The 22,784-nt window shown below is 32.3% G+C and overlaps 2 protein-coding genes across 3 annotated transcripts in view; one reads left to right on the forward strand and one right to left on the reverse strand.

Annotated features, from left to right (window-relative positions):
• The window catches only part of LOC129798430 (protein spitz-like), a 34,682-nt gene extending 20,063 nt beyond the window's left edge, over window positions 1–14,619 (forward strand). For both annotated transcript variants that reach the window (XM_055841585.1, XM_055841578.1), the window contains 4 exons: window positions 3,225–3,311; window positions 6,118–6,289; window positions 7,312–7,373; window positions 8,888–14,619. In XM_055841585.1, coding sequence (XP_055697560.1) covers window positions 3,225–3,311; window positions 6,118–6,289; window positions 7,312–7,373; window positions 8,888–9,159 — 593 coding nt within the window. In that variant the 3' untranslated portion in view covers window positions 9,160–14,619. The remainder of the gene's footprint in view (window positions 1–3,224; window positions 3,312–6,117; window positions 6,290–7,311; window positions 7,374–8,887) is intronic.
• Window positions 14,620–17,655: 3,036 nt separating this feature from the next.
• Window positions 17,656–18,790, reverse strand: LOC129798445 (vitamin K-dependent protein C-like). Its single transcript, XM_055841598.1, has 4 exons — window positions 18,616–18,790; window positions 18,387–18,550; window positions 18,176–18,330; window positions 17,656–18,114 (listed from the first exon to the last, which is right to left on the reverse strand). The coding sequence occupies exons 1-4, from the start codon at window positions 18,664–18,666 to the stop codon at window positions 17,720–17,722; spliced, it is 765 nt and encodes a 254-aa protein (XP_055697573.1). The 5' UTR covers window positions 18,667–18,790; the 3' UTR covers window positions 17,656–17,719.
• Window positions 18,791–22,784: the final 3,994 nt, after the last annotated feature.

A 22,784-nucleotide genomic window follows, 5' to 3' on the forward strand; every position in this document is an offset into this window, starting at 1 on the left:
ATGAAAAATTCCATTTGAGTATTTTGACGGCATTCATCCACCAAGAATGACCTTTTTAACTCAACTAGAAAGTCACGAAAATACCTCAAATTCCTGGATATTGTTTATTGTGTGAATTTTGAAATTTATTTGATGTGGAAGTTATTTAAATATTTAAAGGGATTGATGGTTGATTTTATTGAAGTACCTATTTGCATTGTCTGGTTTTGGAGGGGATTTTGTGCAATTTAACTGAATTTTTGACAAGTTTGTTACATTAAAAAACTATTTTTATATTCGTAATAAAAGAATATTCTTTTAGAGTATCTCCAATTCTTTTCAAACCACTTCGTTGACAGTCTTTTATTATTAATAATTTTATTCCACTCATGTAATTAGGGACAGATGAAAATGATACGCCAGAAACTTGTCGGGAATACAAATAATTATAACGCCAATTAATGAAGAATAATTACCATCTGCCAATTGTTGGTAAACCCAACTTATCTGTACATGTTTTAAGTTCATCAGTAACGGCTATTAACCAAATATATTTCATTTAGTGTAACTTTTTATAACAATTTTCCGTAATTTTCAATTTTGAAGGAATAATAATTATTATATTTTGTGTAAAGTATTCTAATATTAAAATCGTTGGAGAATGTTTCCCTATTTCTCAACCTTATAGAAATCTTCTGAAAAGTAATCGTTATATAATTGTTAAATAATAGATAATAGTAATATAATAATTCATCCATCTATTAGTTTGATAGGAAAATTTGTTCTAAGGAGAACATTATGATTTACCATTTTTTTGAAGAAACGGTGGATACGATGAAGTATACTCGTAGATATATAGCTTAGTGAATTTATAAAATAACTTAAGTTACTATGGATAGTAATGGCTTAAATGCTTAAATAGACTTAGGCTGACCCTCGAGAATATTTGGCCTGTAAAATTCAGCAGTAAAGATCTATCCCAAACTGTCATACTCTGTGGGCTTAGGATCATGAATTAGAACTCTTTTGTATAAAATTCCTTTACCGGATACTTTACTGCCAGATTTTGTAGGCTAAACATTCCTGGAGGTCAGCCTGAGTCTATTTGGACCCCAAATGAGGGCTTGAAGCCTGAGGCGAAACTTTTTTATTAGATTTTTTTTTTATCTTTTGAGTTGAGTCAGAATTTTAATGTGATTCACATTAATTGTTGCTGATATGTGTCCTAATGTGAAATTTTCGACAAGAGCTTTTAGAAATCGATTCATTTAGTCATAAAATAGTGGACTCGAGTCACAAAAATTGGTTTAAATAGATTAAAATAGCATAAATACGATTGATAATTAATGAGCAAATTAATGAGAATTGATCAAATTTATGAGCAAAATTTGCTCATTAAATTTTCATCAGGTACTACTTTATTGCAGTCATTCGGGTAGTTTCTGCACCACAATTTTCTCACCAATTTATTTGTGATTAAATTGTTATAAAAAGTAGTGCTATAATACCTACTATTTATCGTGCACGTGATGGAGAAAGGACAAAAGACATTGAAAAAGATCGGTGAAGAGGATAAGTAAGAAAAAAGCAAAACAAAAATGTGTTCGATCTACATTATTCGTTCATAAACTTCTAGGATTTCGTGGTCAAATGAGATGGTGGCCGAATTAATTAAAGCTGTGCATCAGGAATCAGGCCGTTTGCGACTAATTGAGTCACCAATCGCTGGAACTCACACCTCAGCCGGGATTTGGGTGATATTGGCTCCCTTATTTTCGTAGTCTTCCTTTGAAAATAAAGTCCCATGATTTGAAGCAGGTATTTAAATTCCTCAGAAGTCATACGGAGAAAATTATTATGTACAAGAAAAAAAGCCCCAGAGAATTTCAACACCATGTGAAGGTTGCGTTAGGAGCCAATCTCTCGCCCACATCCTCCTTCTCGCTTAGCGGGTCCTTTTGCGCGAACTAAAAGTAGCGTACAGGAGGAAAACTTCCTCTTCTTCAATAAAATCGCACATTTTCGCTCAAACGACTGAAATGCTTCAAAAACAAAAATACTCATCTGACAACCCGTGTGCCAACGTTACTGAGCAATTCTAGCAATGTGTCCTGACTAAATCAGCGATTTCGAGTGATTCTAGAAGTTTTAATGAGCAACTTTTCAATTTAACTTTTTATGTGAAATTTTCTAGTGTGATAACTCCAAGTATAAGATACTTTCTGAAGTTGGATATCTCTGGTTTAACCTTTGGTTTTGATGATTGGAGCACCAGATGTCCTATAGAGCAAATTATTTTTATATTCAAAATAGTGATTTGACTAAATTTCCATCAGTTTCCCACTAACTAAGCCGTTTCTTGGCTTAAGCCGAAAGTCGGATTAGTCATAAACTGATGGAAATGTAATCTGATCATTATTTTGAATATAATTACGTAAAGCCGTCTCTCGGTTTAAGTCGTAAGTGTGTCTAGGGCATAACTTATTATCAATTAAAGCGAAAAATCGGTCTTTTGGACGTCAAATCCAGGCTCCTCCCCTTAAAAAGTTTTCTTCATTACTTATTAGTAATTTGTGAAAAAATAGGACGTGATTCTCATAAAATTCTTTTTAGATTGACTTTATTGTCAATCATTGCCTCAAAGTGTTTCCTCAATGTCTCAATTTTCACACTAATTCATGATTACCCAACACGATTAGATATCACCTTCTATGGTATTTGACAAAATTGATGATGTTGTTATATGAGATGATAATTGTATTTGTTCTATGCCCATTTTGTCTCACGACGTGAATCTTGAGAATGTGCGCCTCAGAAGGCGGAAATGAACCATTTCCACATGACACATTTTGCTATAGACTCAGTATCTATCTCACTTGTATTTTTCACGATAATAAATAACATCCTAATTACGTGTACATAATCCAATATCGCAATAATTCTATGTACTCCCCAACTCTGTTTAAATTGTTTGTGCTTCTTTCATTTGCGCCCACTTTTCCTTCACACATGCCAATTGATTCGGGAGGAAGGCAAATTTTTCAGTATCTTGGAAGATATATTGCAAAGATACACGAATAATCAATTTTTTCTCTTGAATTTTTTTTGGCTTAATTTGTGGATAAAATTTCTTATTGCAATGCTAAAGATTAGTCAAAGTTTAAGGGGTAATGTTTTACATCAATCTTGTAATTGTTTTTTTTTTTTGTTTTGTAATTGTGATATTTTTATTGGCTTTTTTTCAGGTCGCAGACGACGTAGCCTAAAACAGTGGAAATATTCAATTGTACCAATTCTTCTCTTGTGTTTCTCAACATTCTTCAGTGGCTCAGGTGAGTAATGTGTGTGCACTGCACACGTCAATTATTGAGTAATTTGGGTGAATTTCTGGGTGGAGGAAAAGGCAAATATTCAAGGCTTTGGGCGTCACATTCCAACCGAAGGGTGCATCACCTCGTACACGCTTTTCTGTGGGAAAAACCGAGAGTTCAATTGATGAGCAAAAATTAAGGGGGAGAGATATGATAAATTTTCAAATTGATTGAATGGAAATTAAAGTGAATATAGGTACTATACAAGCAAATGTATGTGAATGTTACGATTAAAGAAATAACCACATGTTAATTAAGTATTCAATTCCACAGAATATTTAAGTTTTATCGCATTCTCTCATTGGCTAGCGCTAGATCATTCATAGCTTTAGCCAATCAGAAAACGGAATACTTAATCATATGGGGATAAAGTGTATTGCAGTAGGTTAAAGTTTATATTCTAGAGGAAAATGGGCAAAATGGTCCAACTTTTCGCCACGAATGAGACTTATATGATCGTATAGGATTGACAAAGGTAAAAACTTTTGTTCTGGGACTAACCCGAAAAAATATATAGAAAAGCATTAGAATATGAAACATTTATGGTGAACTTTGTTACATTATAATCATTGATTATAATGATTGCAAAATTATACATGTAAGCCCAGATGGGACTCACCTAAATAAAATGCAAACTTAGAGGGAAAATGGGGAACTGAGGTTTGCCACCCTAATTTCAACTTCCTGAGAGTGACTGTCCACGGCGACTGATGCTCACTCACTGAAGTACTGATGTTAATTGCCATAAACAACAAGAGCACCATATAGCAACCTTCAGCACCCGCCTTGGGATGGTAGGGGTTGCGCGTGTTAAAGGAATAAGGAATTGGGATTGGTGGGTTGCAGCCGTCCACTAGGGTTGACATGTGTCGAATAGGCCGCACGCTCTACATACATCCTATGGATAAGTGGCATATACAACCTGCGAAGGTGTATACAAGGTGTTTTCCACCGCTTTAGAGCAGAATCACATTGACAGTAAAATGCTCACCGTATTTCGTTAATTTACACGAATTTTCATTGCAATTCTTACGCAAATTTTCCATTACCGTATTACCTTATCTCATACTTGGTGGCACTAGATGAAAATAATATAAGAAAGTTGAAGAAATAAAACGAAAATTCGATAAACGGTGAGCAAAGAAAAAAACTGTAAGAGAAATTAACCGTATAGTTTTTTTGCTCACCGTTTATCGAATTTATGTTCTATTTCTTCAATTTTCCTATATTATTTTTCCCTAGTGTCACCGAGTATGAGATAAGGTAATACGGTAAGGGAAAATTTGCGTAAGAATTGCAATGAAAATGCGTAAATTAACCGAATACAGGGAGGCAACGGCGAGCATTTTATTATCAATGTAATTAAGCCCTTACTCCGCAGATAAAACGCTAAGACGGCGATGGCCGCTAAAAATTACAACGTGCTAATTTTCCCCTTTTGTGCTGCTCCTTTTATAAGTATTGTTAATGAATAAAAATCTATCTAAGGGGAAGGTGCCCATGCTTTGCACGGTCCCAAGCTTCATAATGACTAAATTTTTCCTATGTTTCTGAATGAATGTGACTCCGCAATATTTTTTAATAATTGGGCATTTTTAAAATATGGTTTTTAAAATATGGGAGCGATGAATCATATTTATTGAGAAACATAGAAAAATTTAATCAATATGAAGTTTGGGACCGTGAAAAGTATGGTCACTTTCCCCTATATGCTTAGATACAAGTTGAATAATTTCACAAAATTACATTTTATTCAATAACTGTTTATCTTAGGGTTGTTATGGTCTTCAGCAACAATTTGTAAAGGAGGACTTCTGAAATTCCTAGAACAAAACTTATTCTTACCTCTTTATTTTCTTTGTAATTTTCCGAATTTTCCACGTAAATCCTTGCATATATCCTTCAAATTTGTAAAAATGACTGTATCAGAAACAACATGTTTGCTGTACAGAAATATTCTTCTTGAAAATAGAGTTAATGTTCTTGAAGATCCTAGGGTATTAAAGATACCGTTATCCAAAAACTGTGAATTAAATATTTAGAATTCTCATAAAGCCATCATACGTAAAAGAATTAGTTAAAAAATTCTGGATAAATTTGCCTTTTTCGACCTTATGATCTTCTCTGAGCTAAGCTTTTTTTTTTAAGGAGAATAACTCTGTAAAGGAGACATGACGTTACACGCAATCCGTTCCATGGAATTAACCCTTTAAGGACGAAAAGGGTCAAAAATTGAGGGTAAAAAAATCACTTTTTTCAGAATTTTAGAGCGAAACATGACTTTAGAGGACCGTATGAAAAATTTCATTTTTGGGTCACCGGTGACCCAATCGTCCTTAAAGGGTTAAAGGACATTCTTTGCAAGTGGTCTTGTGTATTTGGTAGATTTTTATTAGCTAACAACTCGTACGTATAATAAGGATTTTTCTTAAGAAATTATTCGAACATTTAATAGATAGTTTCCCCTTGATAAAGTTTCCAATAAATCATCAATTGTGTTTTGTGTGAGTTGTGACTTTATTCCGAATTTTCCATCTATGGGCAATTTGGTGAACAGGAAATTGGACGAAGAAAGGTAATTTTTGCGGTGTTTGTGACGCACAAGCCAAAGAGTGTTTGGTCGGAAGGAAAAGAGAGAATTGATAGCCACTATCAATAGATAAATATATGTTTGAATAATCATTGCAAAAAGCAATAAATATAGTCACAATTTTCACGCAAAAGACTCATCGTTCCTGGTGATTTTTGTTTTTTTTTTCCTAAATAGATGCCTGCTCGAGTCGAACGACACCCAAACCGAGACCTCCTACCCCAACATCTAGACCAAATATTACATTCCATACGTATAAATGTCCACCGGCCTATGCTGCTTGGTATTGTCTTAATGAAGCTACGTGCTTTACTGTAAAAATAGGAGATTCTTTACTATATAATTGCGAGTAAGTATTCACACTTATGTTCTCTCTTAAATTCTTTCTTCTATTGGTTCTTCCTCCTGTATTAGGGAAGGGAGAAAAAAAAACATCTCTTCCTCCTGCTGATTTATTGTGGGAAGATGGGCATTTCTGTGTGACTCTTGGAATTTTACACTGTGACAAATGATTTGCAGTTGCAAGAGTCTGCAGAGAATGCTTCTTACGAGCACACTTCAAAGAAATTTACTAATTGAAGAATCGTGCAATGAAAATTGTTGGAAAAGAATTTTGTTAGAAACTACAGTGTGATTAAAAAATTTCTTTTGATGTTAAAGAGAATTTTTGAGCTGTTAAGAAAAATCGTGGGATTTTATTCAGGTGATATGAAGGATTTATCTTTCTCAAATACTATCGATTTATTGGTAAACCTTGACTTTAGCCCTTGGTCTTTGACCATAGTGAACTTTTTCTGGGGCCTAAGGATTAATTTTTTCGATCAATATTCAAGCTTAAATTATTCAAATGGTAAACCAAAAGCTCATATTCCATACACTGAATTTTAAATTTGAGGGTGTGAAAAATTTAAAAGACCTGATAGGTTCTTTCTCAAGTACTCAATTAAGTCATTTATCTTTTACATAATACCTTTATGAGAATGATATTGCAAAATGTTCATAAAGATTTTATCAAGCTAAATTCTTTTCTTATTCGTCTTCTATAAATAATATCAAACAATAAATTCCACAAACATTATCACCTATTTGAAAAATAAACGATCATTGCAGTCAGAAATTAATTTACAGCTGGAAAAAAAAGGAAGTCTGATTACATTCCAGACAGATATTCAATTCTTTTGGACTGGAATTCACTTGTGGTTTTTTTTCGGAGGGAGTTTTTTTTTGCTGAGAATATGCTTTGTCTTATCGTAACTTTTCCACCTTGCTATCTCAAATATAATTGTGAAGACTTGTGGACAAATAGAGCAGTGTTTGGGTTAGAGATAAGGCTGGGCGAGTGTGATTAAAATGGGTATTTTGTCGTTGAAGGTGTGCCGACGGTTACATGGGTCCCAGGTGTGAGTACAAGGACTTAGATGGATCCTACCTGCGTGAGTATTTTTTTCATTTTTTTAAGGCTCGAATGTAGAATATTAAATTAAGAAAAAGTTATTATATTGTACAAAATCATCGATAAACAGGACTATTTAGAGCAGGCACAAACTTGCAAAATTATCTGTGTTTCATATGAATGTTTCTTGATTACAAAATACTTTATTAAAAAGAAAATTTGCATTATTAATATTTTCTTTACATTTAACTTTGCAATTAAAATCAAATAAAAAGTTTTAAAATAGAAAATTTATTATTTAAAGGAGGCTTTTCAAGTAAAATAAAACAAGTGATACTATTCCTTATCAATAAAATGTTCATTTTGGATTCTGCATATTCTACACAGAAAAAATATTTTGTAAAAATGTTCGTAAATATTTGTGAATTCCTATGGGGGAGTTCCGAAATGCTCGTGAATCGTATTACTCACAAACAAGTTCGTAAAAGTTTGCACTTTTTTCACAAACATTGTTCGTAACATGATCACTTGACGAGCATTTTTTGTACTTTTACAAACATTTGTTCGTAAATGTTCGTAAAATGTTCGACAGGAAAACAAACATTTACGAACAAATGACAAAATTTTATGAGCATTTTTTGTGTGTTTACGAACATTTACAAACAAATGTTTGTAAAAATACAAGAAATGTTCGTCAAATGATCATTTTACGAACAATGTTTGTGAAAAAAGTACAAACTTTTACGAACTTGTTTGTGGGTTATACGATTTTCGTATAAATATATATATATTTGTTTGTAAATATATATTCGTTTGTAAATATTTTTTTTAATATTTACAAACATTTGTTCGTACATTTTTGTTTGTCTAACAAAACTTTACAAACAAATGACAAAATTTTATGAACATAATGTTTGTAAAAGAACAAAAAAGTATTCGTTAAATCCGTTAAATGACAATTTTACGAACATTGTGAAAAAATACAATTTTTTTTGTGATTTATACGACTTACGGCGTTATCACACTTGCACATTAAAATTTTAATGTGATTCACATTAATTGTCGCTTGTGAGCATCCAAATATGTTATTTGTGTCTTTGAGTCACTTAATATTTGGGGTTTTTCTATTTATTGACAAAGAAGTGGACTAGGCCTGCAAAAATAAGTTTAAATTTTTCTAAAGCATAAATATTTTTCACATTAAAAAATTAAAGAGAAAATCGCATTAATTTTTCGCATTAATGCAATAAATCAATTTATATCAAATTTTACGGGCCAAGTCTACCTTTTTATCAACAAACAGATCAAATTTTGAATATAAAATGATTCTAACACACAAATTACACATTTGGACTCTCACCAGCGACAATTAATGTGAATCATATTAAAATTTTAATGTGCAAGTGTGATAATATAGTTACGATCATTTTGCAAGTTCCCAGTAGGAATTCACAAATATTTACAAACAATTTTACGAAATTATTTTTCATGTGTATGATTTTTTTAAGTCTTGGTTAGAGATACTGATTTTCGTTTTTGATGATCTTTGGATAGCTTCACGACCAAGGGTTATGCTGGAGACGGCGAGTATAGCGAGCGGAGTAGCTGTGGCTTTCCTGCTCGTGGTAATTCTCTGCATTGTCTTCTACATGCGCTGGACCAGACGCCAGAAAGAGCGTCTTGGGGCAGAGGAGAATGGCAATGGGTGTGATGTTGTAGATGGCCGGAATCGGATGGCAGAGGCTGGCGGGGTAAATCCTGAGAGGAGGCCCTTTGGGCCACATCACTACCACAAAGTGTCCCTCAGTGAGGCCCTCAAGAGATAGACTAGCGAATTTACAGCACCCCCCCAAGAGAGTAAGTTTTTTTATTGAGTTTTTAAACTCTCAATCGAATGAAAAAATGAGAATAACAAATGAAAAAAAAGAATGAATAAATTGTTCTTTAGCGTTGTGTGAGAAAATTGTGGAGTAATTTTCTCCCAAAAGAGGTTAAGAATCGAAGGAGGAAAACTCCTCCAAAACTCTAATTAATAAAAGAAGAAAAAAAACTTTATATAAAACACACAAAAAATGGAAGAAAGAAAAAGTCAACGAGATGTTCTGTATTTTTTAGGTCGTAGTATTATTATTTTTAGTTGATTGTTTTCATTAACTATAGTTCCCTTTTTTTATTAATTCATTTTCACGATAAGCAATTTTTTCTAGTTGGTAAAAAAAATGAAGAAAATGCAAGAAATAAAGCATGAAAGAAATTAAAATAAAACTACTTAGAAAACACGAGAAACTACACACAGAAAAAAAATCACACACCTTGACACTCTCTATTCTCTATCCAATTTAATTATTAAAATATTCTATTTATTGTATCCTATAAAAGAAAATATAGATTAGAGAGATGAAAGTAAAATACACGACACACAATATTAACAAGAAAAAAAAAACCCAAGACAAGAAGTATAATGCAAGAAAAACTTGGCAAAAAAATCAAGCATACTCTTAAGCATTTTATGTAAATATTTACATATAAAACAGATTCATTCACAATTAATTTATTTGCTTATAATTCATTTATTATTATATAAAAAAAGAATCCATTCTCTTAACTAAAAAAAAAAAACAAAAATTAGGTGTTAATTGAGGCGCGAGAGAAAGATTAATTGCGAGATGATGAGAGTTGAAAAACAAGAAGCATTTTTTCTATAACAAATGTGTACATATATAGAGCATCCCTTTCCTAAATTAATTGGGAAGATGAAAAGCATGAGAAAGAAACATTTTAGACTCCAAAAAGTGCATTAAAAAATTTTTCAGAAAAAACACATTTTTCTATAGGAATGTTTTTTTTTAAATAACGATTATATAGAAAGTATTCTAAAAAAAAGAAGACGAGAATAAAATTTATACACTAATCAACTATAAGGAAAGTCTGTTTTCAGATCTCGAATTCTTATTAAAAAGATAATATTAATATTTAAAATAATTCTGTGAATTCTTTGGAGAATTTTGCAGGATAAAGTTATTGGATTTACACTATGCAATAATTTTGGACTTTTTTTTACGTATTTGAGTTGATATGTTATTTTTGTGATTGATTGGGGCGAATTATTTAAGATAGGGCTTATCAATCTGATCGGATTTTGCTTTCGTGCCTGTCATCTTGACAGTTCCTTTTTCTGTTTTTTTAGTATGTCAAATTATCATAGCTCTGATTCTACTGAATTGATTTTATTAATCAATTGAAAAAGGTTGAAGGTCGTCATATAGTCAAGAATTATCTAGAACTATTGATGTTTTTTAAATCCTTAGACAAGGAAAAATTGCATTTTTAGCCATTTTAAGCATGAACCAATCTAAAACCGAACACTGAGAAAAAAGAGGGTGCGATTAACTTTTTTTCCTCGTAACTTTAACACTTATTAGGTGTAAAAATATATCAACATTTTTTAATGTTAATTTTACACCTTTTTAAGGGTAAAATTAAAATGAAAAAGGGTAACTTTAACCCCCAATACACCTAAAAAGGGTAATATTTACACCGATTTTGGATCAATACTGCAGGGTAAAATTAACATTTCCGGAATGTTATTTTAACTTTTACGGATTTCTCTCAGTGAAAGCGATTTTAAAATTTTTCTTTTGCACTTTGAGAGTTTCTTTGAACTATCATCGTAGACCTCCCTAAACAGACTCTGCCTGATCGTCGAGAATATTTAATCCGTGAAATTTGATAGTAAACGATCACCCCGAATTCTCATACACTGAGAATTTATGATCAATGATTAGAGGTTATTTGCAATAATTTTCTTTGATTGATCCTCTACATCTACACAGAAAAAAATATTTAGAAAAATTGTTAGTAGTTTGTGTTTGTTAAAAGTTCGTAAAATTTGGTACTTTATCCACAAAAATTATTTGTAACAAAAACATTATTTGTAACATAGATCAAATGCATATTAAAATGTAAATCCTGATACGATAAGGATCAATGCAACTGACGATGTATTAAGGGGATAGCCTGAATTGTGTAAAATAGCCCTTCTCACAATTTTCTTGATTTTTTCAAGAACAAGGAAATGATAAAGCTTCATCAGATTTTTAGTACATATTATTGATACTTATTTAAAGTTCTTAAATAATGTTTTTTTCGAAAAAAATGCAAAATAGCGGATAATGAGAAGTTCACTGGAGTGCCTTGTCGAAGCATTCCTGATAGATTGGGAATTGTTATAAATGTGCGAAAAAAATAATCTAAACAAAAATTCAAGTGTCACAGTTAAACAAAAAAGAAAAATCAGAGAAAATCGTCCACTTGAAACTTTTTAATAGTTTTTTTTTAATTTGGGATAAAGACTTTGATATGCTGTAAGCGAATTTAATTCTGAAGACAAATAAGGCTAGTTGTTTTATTCGATCAATAAGTTTCTTTTTATGTTCTAGCCCGCCAATTTGACAAAATCGTAAAAATGAGAAGAAGAGAAAACACAATTCAAAGTTTTGGATATCGGTTCGAGCATTTGCAAATCTGCTGGGCGCTCCTTTGCTTTCGACTCAGTATCTTTCGATACGAAATTATTTCATATTGGCTTCTGATTTTTACTTTGTTATATTCTTGGTGTAAGACGAATCGGTCCCGCGGCTAAAGTCCCTGCCGCTATTTTGAATCCCTAAAGACTGATTTGGTACAAAATGTGCCTTGTCTCTAGGGTCAGCCCTCTGAATGGGAGGTGAAGGGTGTACATCTTTAGGGGAGACTGGGGCAAAAAGTCACAAAGAAAAGTCCCACCGTGAGACATTAGAAATTACTTCGCTTTTTGTTACTTTTTGCTCTATACCTTTTGTTACTTTTTACCCCTAGTGGCCATTTTTAATAAAAGGATTTCTGAACAAAAGAAATTTTTGTGAAATTCTAAAATAGATAGCGGATCCGTATTCAAAAAATCCAAATTATTTAGAAAATATTCACCAGTGCATCAATTTTGGAAAATAAGTAGGTAATAATTGTTATCTTCTGCAAGGAAAATATTTCAAAAATAGGGCTAAAAATTTCGATATTTTTTATTTTCTAAATTCCTTGTTTAAATTCTAAGAAACTTACGACATTGGAGAAGCTCTATGGAGGCTATCTACAGAAAAAAAAATTGAGCCGCTATCTTTTTTACCTTGGAAGATATTGAATTTTGAATTTTTCGATTTGTAACTTTTTGCCCCAGTCTCCCCTGCCGCTTAACAATGAACATGCCTTCTGATGGTCATGAAGCACTCATGCCTTCCGAAGGTATAACGCTGTACCAGATTGTCAGTGAACCCTGACCTGTGAATACGTTAAACACACCCTTAACAAGAGTAACCTTGTTGTACCGCCACATTAGATCACATTAGATAGTTTCGGATATATCCAGCGAGACCATTTCACAATCTGTTGATCAAAAATTTTCCAGCTAAGGAATTAATCAAACTCCTGCAAAAATATCCCAAATTTGGACGTCCATGTAGTTTTTAATCATTCACAAGAATCGGTTTTTTATTGATTCTAGATAGCCTAAAAAAATTGTTTCAAAAATTGAGTCTCAAATGACGTGAAAGAGTTAACTAAGCAAAATCCGAATTATTTTTTAAAAGTTCACTTAAGCAACACAAAAATCTCCTAGTAACAGATTTTACGACCAAAGGAAACTTGGACAAGAAATGTTACCGGAATTAGAAGAAATTCAAGTGTATAGAGGGTTCAAGGCAAAGTTTCTGCTAAAGAAAGAAATCTGTTTAGTTGAATCTGAGCTGCGATCATTTATGTAATAAAAAAAAAGATGACAGAAAATTAATTTGCGTAGATTACGGATTCAGAAGCAAATTTCGATCAAAAAGATAAGAAATTTCGTAAATAATTGGACTTAATAAAAAAATAGCATAAGACCTCAAAGATAAATCACTGTTGCATAGTGTTATTTACAAAAACGATAACATTTTCCCAGTCACTTTTTTTTTACTCACACTCATAACACTCAAAACACAGTATAACATTTTATTAACTTAAATAGTGACTTTGTACATAATGTATACATTATTTAAAAAAAAAGAAAATAAATCATTCAAAGAAAGAAAAATGGATAAAATGATGGAAATTTTAAATCAAACATCAAGCTTTAAGTAAGACAAAAGAAAATCAAGAAGAAATAATCAAAATGGTTTGAAGTCAAATTAAAAAGAGAAATATTAAAATTACCACGATTTATTCAAATAAACTTTTTATTTGTTAATCAACAAAGAAAAGTACGACAGCTATCTTAGGAATTAAGTGCTTGAATCGTGGAGATCACATAAATTCATAAATAATATTAACAATTCTTAACATTTTCTATTAGTATTCAAATAGTGGATTATTGAAAGTTAAATAAAAAATCGAAAGAATTGAGAAAACAGTGCCGTACCAAAAAAAAACACAATATAAAATTGAACAGAAAGGAAAAACAGTAAAAAGAGAAAATGGTAATAAGGAATAAAAAACAAGAAAAAAATGTGTTCGCATTTTTGTTATAATGTTAATTTAGGTGACAAAGGTGAAGGAGAAAAGCACATTGAAGTCCACTGAATGTGTCCACATGGATGTAAAAAATTCTCGAAAAGCATCTAAATTGATTCAGTGTTTTTTTTTTCCTTTTTCCCGGCAAAAGAAAGCTTCCTGAGAGCCAACGCCAAGTTCAAATGATTGAAAAACACGCAAGAAGGTGAAAGGCAAAAGGAAATCATTCAATTGACTTGAAATGTGTTTTTTTGTTATTCCTATACTTGAGAGATGAAAATGCAGAATGTTGAGAAAAAGGAAAGCAAAATAAAAAAGTTCCAAAGTGTTCATTCCGTAAAACACGCAAAACATAATAATCTTAAAGCCAAGCAGAATCACGTTAAACAGTAAAAAAGAAATTTCACAAAAATTACACAAAAGAGAAAAATCTTTGCAAAAGAAATATAAGAAGAGAAAAATATCCTTATTTTATGTGTTGCTTCTTGATGAAAGTTTCTTTTATAATATTTATAATCTATATATTTTTGTGGAATTAATTTAAAAAGAACAAAAAAGAAATACCCTTTTTAACTTGTAATATTTGTCCTCTCTTTGTCCCAGCTGCAGCTCCTATATATTTTTTTCTTAATTATAGTGATTATTATATTATGAGAAAATCCAGTTATTGCATAAGTATTTTGTACATTCAGTTCTCTAAAAATAATATCTTTTTTATCGAGACAATTGCACAATTGAGAGATAAGAAAAATTTAATAAGAACAAAATGTCTTTTATTTGATGATTCGACGAAGGATTTCTTTTTTTTGGAATTGGAAAATCGGATGTTGTGACGAGGTGTGACTTTTTGATCAGTAAGGTCAGTGAAAATCAAATTATACATTCAATTTTAAGAATTATGTAGGGTAAAGGCTCATAATTTGGGACAGTCTGCTTATAAGCATCGATGTTCTAAGTTTGAAGTGCGATATTTTCAATACTAATTGACTTTTTTGGTTACTCTCTTTTCAGAAGAGTTGTTTAGAAACTTGGCAATGGTTTATTGTCTTTGTTTTTACTAAAATTAGTCTTAATACATTTAAAAATGAATTGATAAGTAGAGGTGACCTTGGCTCTTATTTTGGACAACTTGATTATTAATTTACACAACTTGGTTGTAAATTTGGACAGCTAATCCGCCTCAACGGGATGCCCATTGGTCTTCATTTCATGAACCAATCTTACCAAGTCCTCTTCCCGTTCATGTAAGGGAACCATAGAATGTCATAAGAAGCCCGGAAACTTTCCATATCATTCATTAAAGTGTGTTGATTTCGGTACTCCAAGTACGCGCGGATTCGCTCATTCCCTAGCCTTTCAAGGCTTTTCTCACTACATATCGCCCGTAGAGATGATGCTTCTTTGTTTCTCCAGGCATTTATACAACCTAGCCATAACAAAAGCTAAAACTTCACGAGATTTCCAGAGAAAAACACCTTTCCAAAATAAGGATTATCACCTCACTGGTGAACCTCTTTTAAAAAATTTCCCATTTTTCACACGAAAAATCTAATTCACAAGGCAAATCTCACTTCAGGTCAAATGTACAAATCACCACTAACGTAAATCAACACAATATTCAATGAATATTCAATAATATCACTCAAAAAAAGCGAAGAAACATTGTTAGTACTTCACCACAGCTAAATAAGACTGAAGTAAACACAAAGTTATGTCATTTTTCGTAAGCAATTGCTCACATTAAATTTTCAACAAAGCGATTTTGACTCAAATCGTATTCAAAATTTAACGTATTTAGTGTTAAAATCTTCCAATTAGAACAAATATTTAGATTGAATTCATTATTCATCAAATATTGGAATAAAAATCCATCATTTTAATCAATTTATTTTTAGTGTCCAATGTTATCCTCAAAGTGTCCAAAATAAGAAACTGGACAAAATTATGAGCCTTTACCCTAAAGAATCTCAGCTCCCCTAAAATTTGTTTGGGCTTATCACTGGTTTTTTTCAGCACTAGGAATAAGAAAAGTTTCTGGGGGCAAACCCTGGTAAAAGCGGTGGTTGAGACATGATTACGGCCTTTATTTTGACTAAAATCACAAAAATGGACCTCAGAAATTTTTTTAATAGTGATTCAACAACTTTCTATATATTTTGTGACTGTTTCAATGTTTTGATCGATTTTTAATGCTCAAGGCCAGCATTATCAGTGACATGTTCTAGGCTCTAGTTCTAGTGCAATGTGTGTTCTAAGTTCTGCCGTCTGTGAAGAGTCTGTAAGACCGGAGCAGATATAGATTGGGGTAGAAATAGACAGACAGTGGGACGTTATAGTTTGCCTTTAACGCTTTAAAGACGATTGGGTCACCGTTGACCCAAAAATAAAATTTTTCTTACGGACTTCAAAAAAATCATTTTGCTTACAATACGCAGTAGCGGGGTATGGGGCACCCTTGAAATGGAGTAGGAGAGACCAGGGCAGAATTAGCCACGTATAATATTAGATAGTGGTATCTTATAGTTTGCCTGCGAAGTAATATTGAGGAAACCACTCTTTATTCAAAATATATACTTCCCTTCCTATTCATTGAAATATTTATCAGCCTCTTACAAACATTCTTCGTACAAATTATACGCAATTAAAAATCTCATATAGTGGCTAATTCTACCTCGGTCTCTCACCTACACTGAGAGAAATCCGAAAAAGTTAAAATAACATTCTGGAAATGTTAATTTTATCCTGCAATATTGATTCAAAATCGGTGTAAATATTACCCTTTTTAGGTGTATTGGGGGTTAAAGTTGCCCTTTTTCATGTTAATTTTACACTTCAAAAGGTGTAAAATTAACTATAAAAAATGTTGATATATTTTTACACCTAAAAAGTGTTAAAATTATGAGGAAAAAAAGTTAATCGCACCCTCCTTTTTTCTCAGTGTACCTTTGAAATTATGATTTTTTCTCCTATTTTAAAAAGAATTTAAGGATCATCGTAATGTAATTCAGCTTCACAATTGATTTATGAAGCTAAAATATCACAGTATGGTCCAGTTCTATTTAAAAATAGATAAAAAAAAGCCCAGAGATGCCCCACTTCCCCCTACACTGAGAAAAAAAGAGGGTGCGATTAACTTTTTTTCCTCATAACTTTAACACTTTTTAGGTGTAAAAATATATCAACGTTTTTTAATGTTAATTTTACACCTTTTCAAGGGTAAAATTAAAATGAAAAAGGATAACTTTAACCGCAAATACACCTAAAAAGGGTAATATTTACACCGATTTCGGATCCATACTGCAGGGTAAAATTAACATTTCCGAAATGTTATTTTAACTTTTTCGGATTTCTCTCAGTGTATTAAATTCAAAGGCTTGTGGTCCAAGGTTCTTGCAAAGATCGTCGTGAATTTTACAATTTTGCTACTCATTATTCTTTAAAAATACTTAATCACAACCTCAGTGAAATTTCAAGAATCAATAAGTTTTTCCAGTAGATTCTCCAAATTTCTTTCCACTGGTAAGTCGCTGTACCTCGCAGATCTTGTGGTAGCTCAATATTATCCTCCTGATCTTTATGTCTTCGGTTCAGGGAGTCGCAATTTATGCAACTCCATTTGGTAAATTTTGGAGAGCTTTGAAAAGTGGTTTAATATATACCAGCATGGTCCAGCTTGCATGAAGCATATGCTTCTTTGAATTTATAAACTTAACACCTCTCTGAAAAGGAAATAAAAATTAAACCGCAAGAGAAAGGTAAGTAGTACAGATTTTAGCTTCCTAAACAAATTACTTTCAATTTTTTCAAGAAGAAAAACTAATCAAAACTTCTTTGTAATTAGATTTTTATTGCTTTATAAAGATTTATTTACACTCCAATGACCTGGTGGATCCAGGGAAGGTATTGAGATACCCTTGTGTAGGCTGATGGCCACTGGATATGGCAATTCTCGATGAGCATTGAGCTAACTCCCACGAGAATCTCTTCACTCCTGTAGAAAGTTGTGAATCCTCCTCCAATGTCACCATTGCAGATGTTAACAGGAAATCTGTTGTCGGTAGCGCAGAAGTGATTGGGAATTACAATGTGGAAGATGCTGGTACAGAAATTATCTGGCTGAACACGTACGTAGCCATAGCGTAAGTTATCTGCAGGTTGATTAGTCACTCCATCGGTGAAGCCGAAGCCCAGGATCATGCCCTGTTCATTCTGGAAGGGCAGATCTAAACCAGCGGGTGGGAGGGCAATTGGGCGGACTCGAGCTATGCATGAAAAATATCTGTTAGTCTCTGAATTAAGAAAATATTCAAAAGATGCATTTACCAGTGAAAACGAGATGATTTGGGAGAGTAATAATAGCAATGTCATTGTTCCTTGTTGTTGGGGCATATTGAGGATGAGTTACAGCATTAGTTGATTCAGTCCAAGTCACCTCCAGACGACGATAACTTCCATAGCCCACTCTCCATCGAACAAATCTTCGGTAAAAAATCTGTTATTCAATAATTTCCATTGGAAAAAGTTCTGAACTTACGTATGAACATTTTGGGCAGATGTGAGAATGTGATTGCTAGTGATGATTGATCCCCCTCCAAAGAATCCCAAGTTAGCTGCATTGAAGAACTCTACTATAACATGATGAGGAGTTACCGTGGCATTTAATCCATTGATCACAAAATTCTCTGGAGCAATAAGGCTCTAAAAGAGGCACGATTATGTATTCTAACCTTCTGAAAATCTTTGAGAAAAACAGTATTATTCACCTCAGTCACGGAAAATGCAAGAAAAGCCACTAAAACCACGAAGATCTTCATCTTTTTCTACTGAATTTTCACCACAAAATGCCCGAGAAAAAATGGTCTCATGGGTTTTATAAGTTGCCGTGAATGAGATAAAGCTAATCAGTTTCGAAATGAGGTAGCTAAAATCACACCCGAGGATTACCTCTGGTCAGTGACTAAACTTCTTATCGAGATAAGTCGTCACAAAGAGTGAATTTCTCGGAAAAATTGAAAGAATTTGATCAATTTGGTAACTTCTCAAAGAAGACTTTTAAGTGCTAATTAATTCTTGAACCATTTCCATAACAAATTGCTTCCATTATGAAGAAATAAGGATTCTCTCTGGAAGACCAAGAAATCCGAGAGAAACAGCACAAGACAAATTATTCCAGAGGAAATAATGGTGAAGAGAAATTTATGAAATGCTCGAATTCTCAATAAAGAAAATTATATTTCCCTATCATGATCTGTTTCATAAATGAATATAATCCATCAAAATCATTTAGGGGGAGGTGGGGCTACTTTGAGCTGTGGGGCTACATTGTTATATGATTTTTTCGCATATTTCTAAAGCAAACTGGGTTTTAAGATAATGTTATTTGGATAGATAAGACAATTGTGGATCTAAATAAAATAATTTTAAGGCATAGCTTCATTTAGGAATATGCTAAAAAATCGTATAAGAATGTAGCCCCACACCTCAAAGTAGCCCCACCTCCCCCAAACCAAAAAAGTACAGAAGTTACACAGCTTCTTTCTTAAATTAAAATATTGGTAAATTAAATTATAAATGTTAGATCAAAAGAAAAAAATATAAAGAATGCTCTTACAAAACAATAGTAAGATAAGAAATGAATTGGTGTGATGGACACACCTGTGATGGACAAAAAAATTATTTTAAATTGAAATATTTAAACTCCTGCATATATCCTTCGCTATACTAAAAAAAGAATAAGTTTCGCATTATTTATTATAGATTAATAAAGTTACTTTTTACTCCAGCGCGCTATCTAAAAATAGTGTAATTATTTAACGTAATTTTTATTATTCACGGAAATATTGAAAGTCGTCGGAAAAGGATAAATCTCAAGGAAAATTATTTTCAAAAAATCGTAGACTTGACCACTGATGATGGCTCAGAGGCTGAGTCGAAAGTTCTGGGAAAAGTTAATGAGCTTTCCTTGAGAGATCCTTTCAAGATCAATCTAATTATCTTCACAGTTCTTCACAAAAAATTTCTATCATCATCAGTTCACAACCAATGTGAATCAAGACCAGTTACAAGATTGTCAAAATTGTATAAGATAGAGCAATATAATTAAATTTCAGACAAAAATTACTTATCAATTCAGAACCAAATAATTACCGAACCACAACCGATTGAGATCGATTCAAACTTGTCTGGTATTCCAATACCTTTCCAATTAATTCAAACTTATTCAAATCGGTTAATAAATACGATAATTAGTGCAGATAATTGTTTAAGGAAAAAAAAGGCTTTCGAAAAGTCCTGCATTTTCGTATCGAACAGTTTGTTTAGACTAACCTATAAAACATATTTAAAAAAAATAAAAAAGACCATGACGAGTTTGCGAGATAACAAAAAAAAATGTTTTGTAGGAGAAGAGACATCGCACCAAAATGTGGTCATGTTAGTGATCCTTGAAAATTCTTATAAAAGGTTTTCCAAAAACCACACGGCCCCATCTCTAACCGTCTGACGTCTAAGTCTCCTCACGTTGTGAAGGGACAAATGAACGGATGGACAAATACAAAATCATTTGAAGGTTCTTTACTGGCGCTTCTTAATCACAATTAGTTTTTTCACTAAAGGGTTTTATAATTAAACTGTTAATAGGGTCGGAGGAACACCTACGTTTATTTATTTTTCATAAATCCTGCATAGATGTTCAAATTTCGTATCCAAAATATTACAAAATAGGGTGTTAGACACAAGTTCTTAAAGTGCAAATAGTCGTTCCTTTGATTCTAAATAATTTTAGGTCAGTCCTCTTTGATAACTAAGGGCAATTGGGTTGCCTTTAAATTGGAGCACTTTAAAATTGAGTTTTTTCTCCTATTTTTAAACAGATCAGGGCCTTACTGTGAGGGGAAAGTGCCCATGTTTGATACTGTAAAATGATTTCCAAGGTTTGTGATTACTTTCTGATTACCACACAAACCGAAGCGATTCTTCCACTATGACAAAAAAATGTCTCACTTATTAAGTTCATAATCCCACCTCAAATAGTTCCTGAAAAACCTTATTTTTTCCTTAAGAAGGAAATAGAAATTCAGTGGCGATTTTTATACAAGTTGGGTCCGGGGCCTTCCTGTATAATAATTGATTCGACAATTCGGAGGCCAATTTTCACTGCAAAAATTTGACCGAATACAAAAAATTGCACATCAGTATTTAGACAGAACTCTAATCTATCTGCTTAAATCGTTTGTAAGACTGGTTTTTAGTTTTAAAATCACTCTTATGTAATTTTTCTAAGCCATGTTTTTATGACATTAGGGCGCGCTAGCGAAAAGCATTTTTTCACTTTGAGTCCATGAAAATGTCACTCTGCAACGTTAAAATTCAGGCAACAGGGTTGAAGGCTATGTCAATTGTCGATAAAATTGGAGGATTACAAAAGGTGTAATTATGAAAGAATCACATCTAATGATAGAGTTGCCACATTTAAATTATCATTCATGAACCCTTCTTAAAATATAGGATAGACACAGGCAGAATTTATGAATTTGTCACCACCCTCAAAAACAGTGTGCCCAAGTAAAAATATTTTTACATAAATATTAATACTGATGAACCCTCTATGTGCCTATGATAGTAGTTTTCCTGAACAGCGACATTAATTAAGAAATACTTATGAAATATCATGTATCGAAATTACAGTTTTGGAACCATTTTTGATTTTTACTTCCTGAAACTAGGAAAAAAGACCTGGGATCCTATTTTTTTTTAGGAAATGTGAGGCTTAGGACCAGCTATTAAAATATTTTGCTGAGTTACAATTATTGATTAACGTAGGAAAAAATAGTTATTATCAAGCTTGGATCGTATCAAGCATGGGCACTTTACCCTACTTCAGCTACACAAATCACTTTTGAAGCTAAATTACAATACAATAAGCCTCATTTTTTTAAATGGGGGAAAAAGTCTAATTTTAAAGCTACCTCAATTCAAAGTTGCCCCACTTCCCTCTATAACCAAATAAAAGAAATGTTTTTAATTTCAATATTTTAAGTTTGCAAGTCAATTGAAGTTTAAGACCAGCATTTCCAAAAACATTATTTTTTGACACACTTTGCCAAAAGGATTATATTTATTAAAAAGTTGCGCAGCGCATGTTAAATATCCAACAAAAATGTTATACAGTGCAGTTTTTGAACCCCCTTATGAATCATTTTAAGTATATTAAAACCGATTTTATGTATCGTGTTATAAAATTAAGATAAATCTTGGATGCATTACCGTGGTTATAAAATTCATATAATAAATTATTTTATTGGTCTGCTGAAACTGGATAGTCGGTTCCAAAGCAAACAAATCTTTAAATATCGGTTAAAAGGTTTCGGCCTTCATTTACAGGATGCTAGGTAATTTGTTTTCTTGCTAGAACAATTAAATTTAAATATTATAGTAGGATAAAGAGTTCTACCTTCGGATGACTCAAGCTTCAAACAATTAATTGTCTTTTGAATGGGTTTTAAATTAATGTGGCCCATTGTAATATTATATTTTAAAGCTGGTCCAATGCCTCAAATTTCCAAAAAACAGCTTTGGGTCACATGTATTAGAAACATAAAGAAAAATTAGTTGTCCGAAGCTTGAGTCGTCCAAAGGTACCACGGGTACCACACTGTCCCCTAAACTTTTAGAGATCAATATTACCCAAAAATTCATGATAAAAGCTTGAATTTCAGCTTATAAAAATCATTTTCACCAAGATGAAATACTTCTCACAAAAGTCGCAAAGACATAAAAAATCAATTTTTAATTTTCTTTAAAAAGGCATTTTTTTAAAAAAAATTCTACTAATGTGTAGACGCCATACAGAAAAATTGTTTAATAGGAAAATAAGTTGATCAAGGGCCAAATGCTGAGAGCGCCGAGAGCCTTTGCGTTACAAATCCAATAC

Source organism: Phlebotomus papatasi, chromosome 1, assembly GCF_024763615.1.
Source record: "Phlebotomus papatasi isolate M1 chromosome 1, Ppap_2.1, whole genome shotgun sequence".
NCBI classification, from domain to species: domain Eukaryota; kingdom Metazoa; phylum Arthropoda; class Insecta; order Diptera; family Psychodidae; genus Phlebotomus; species Phlebotomus papatasi.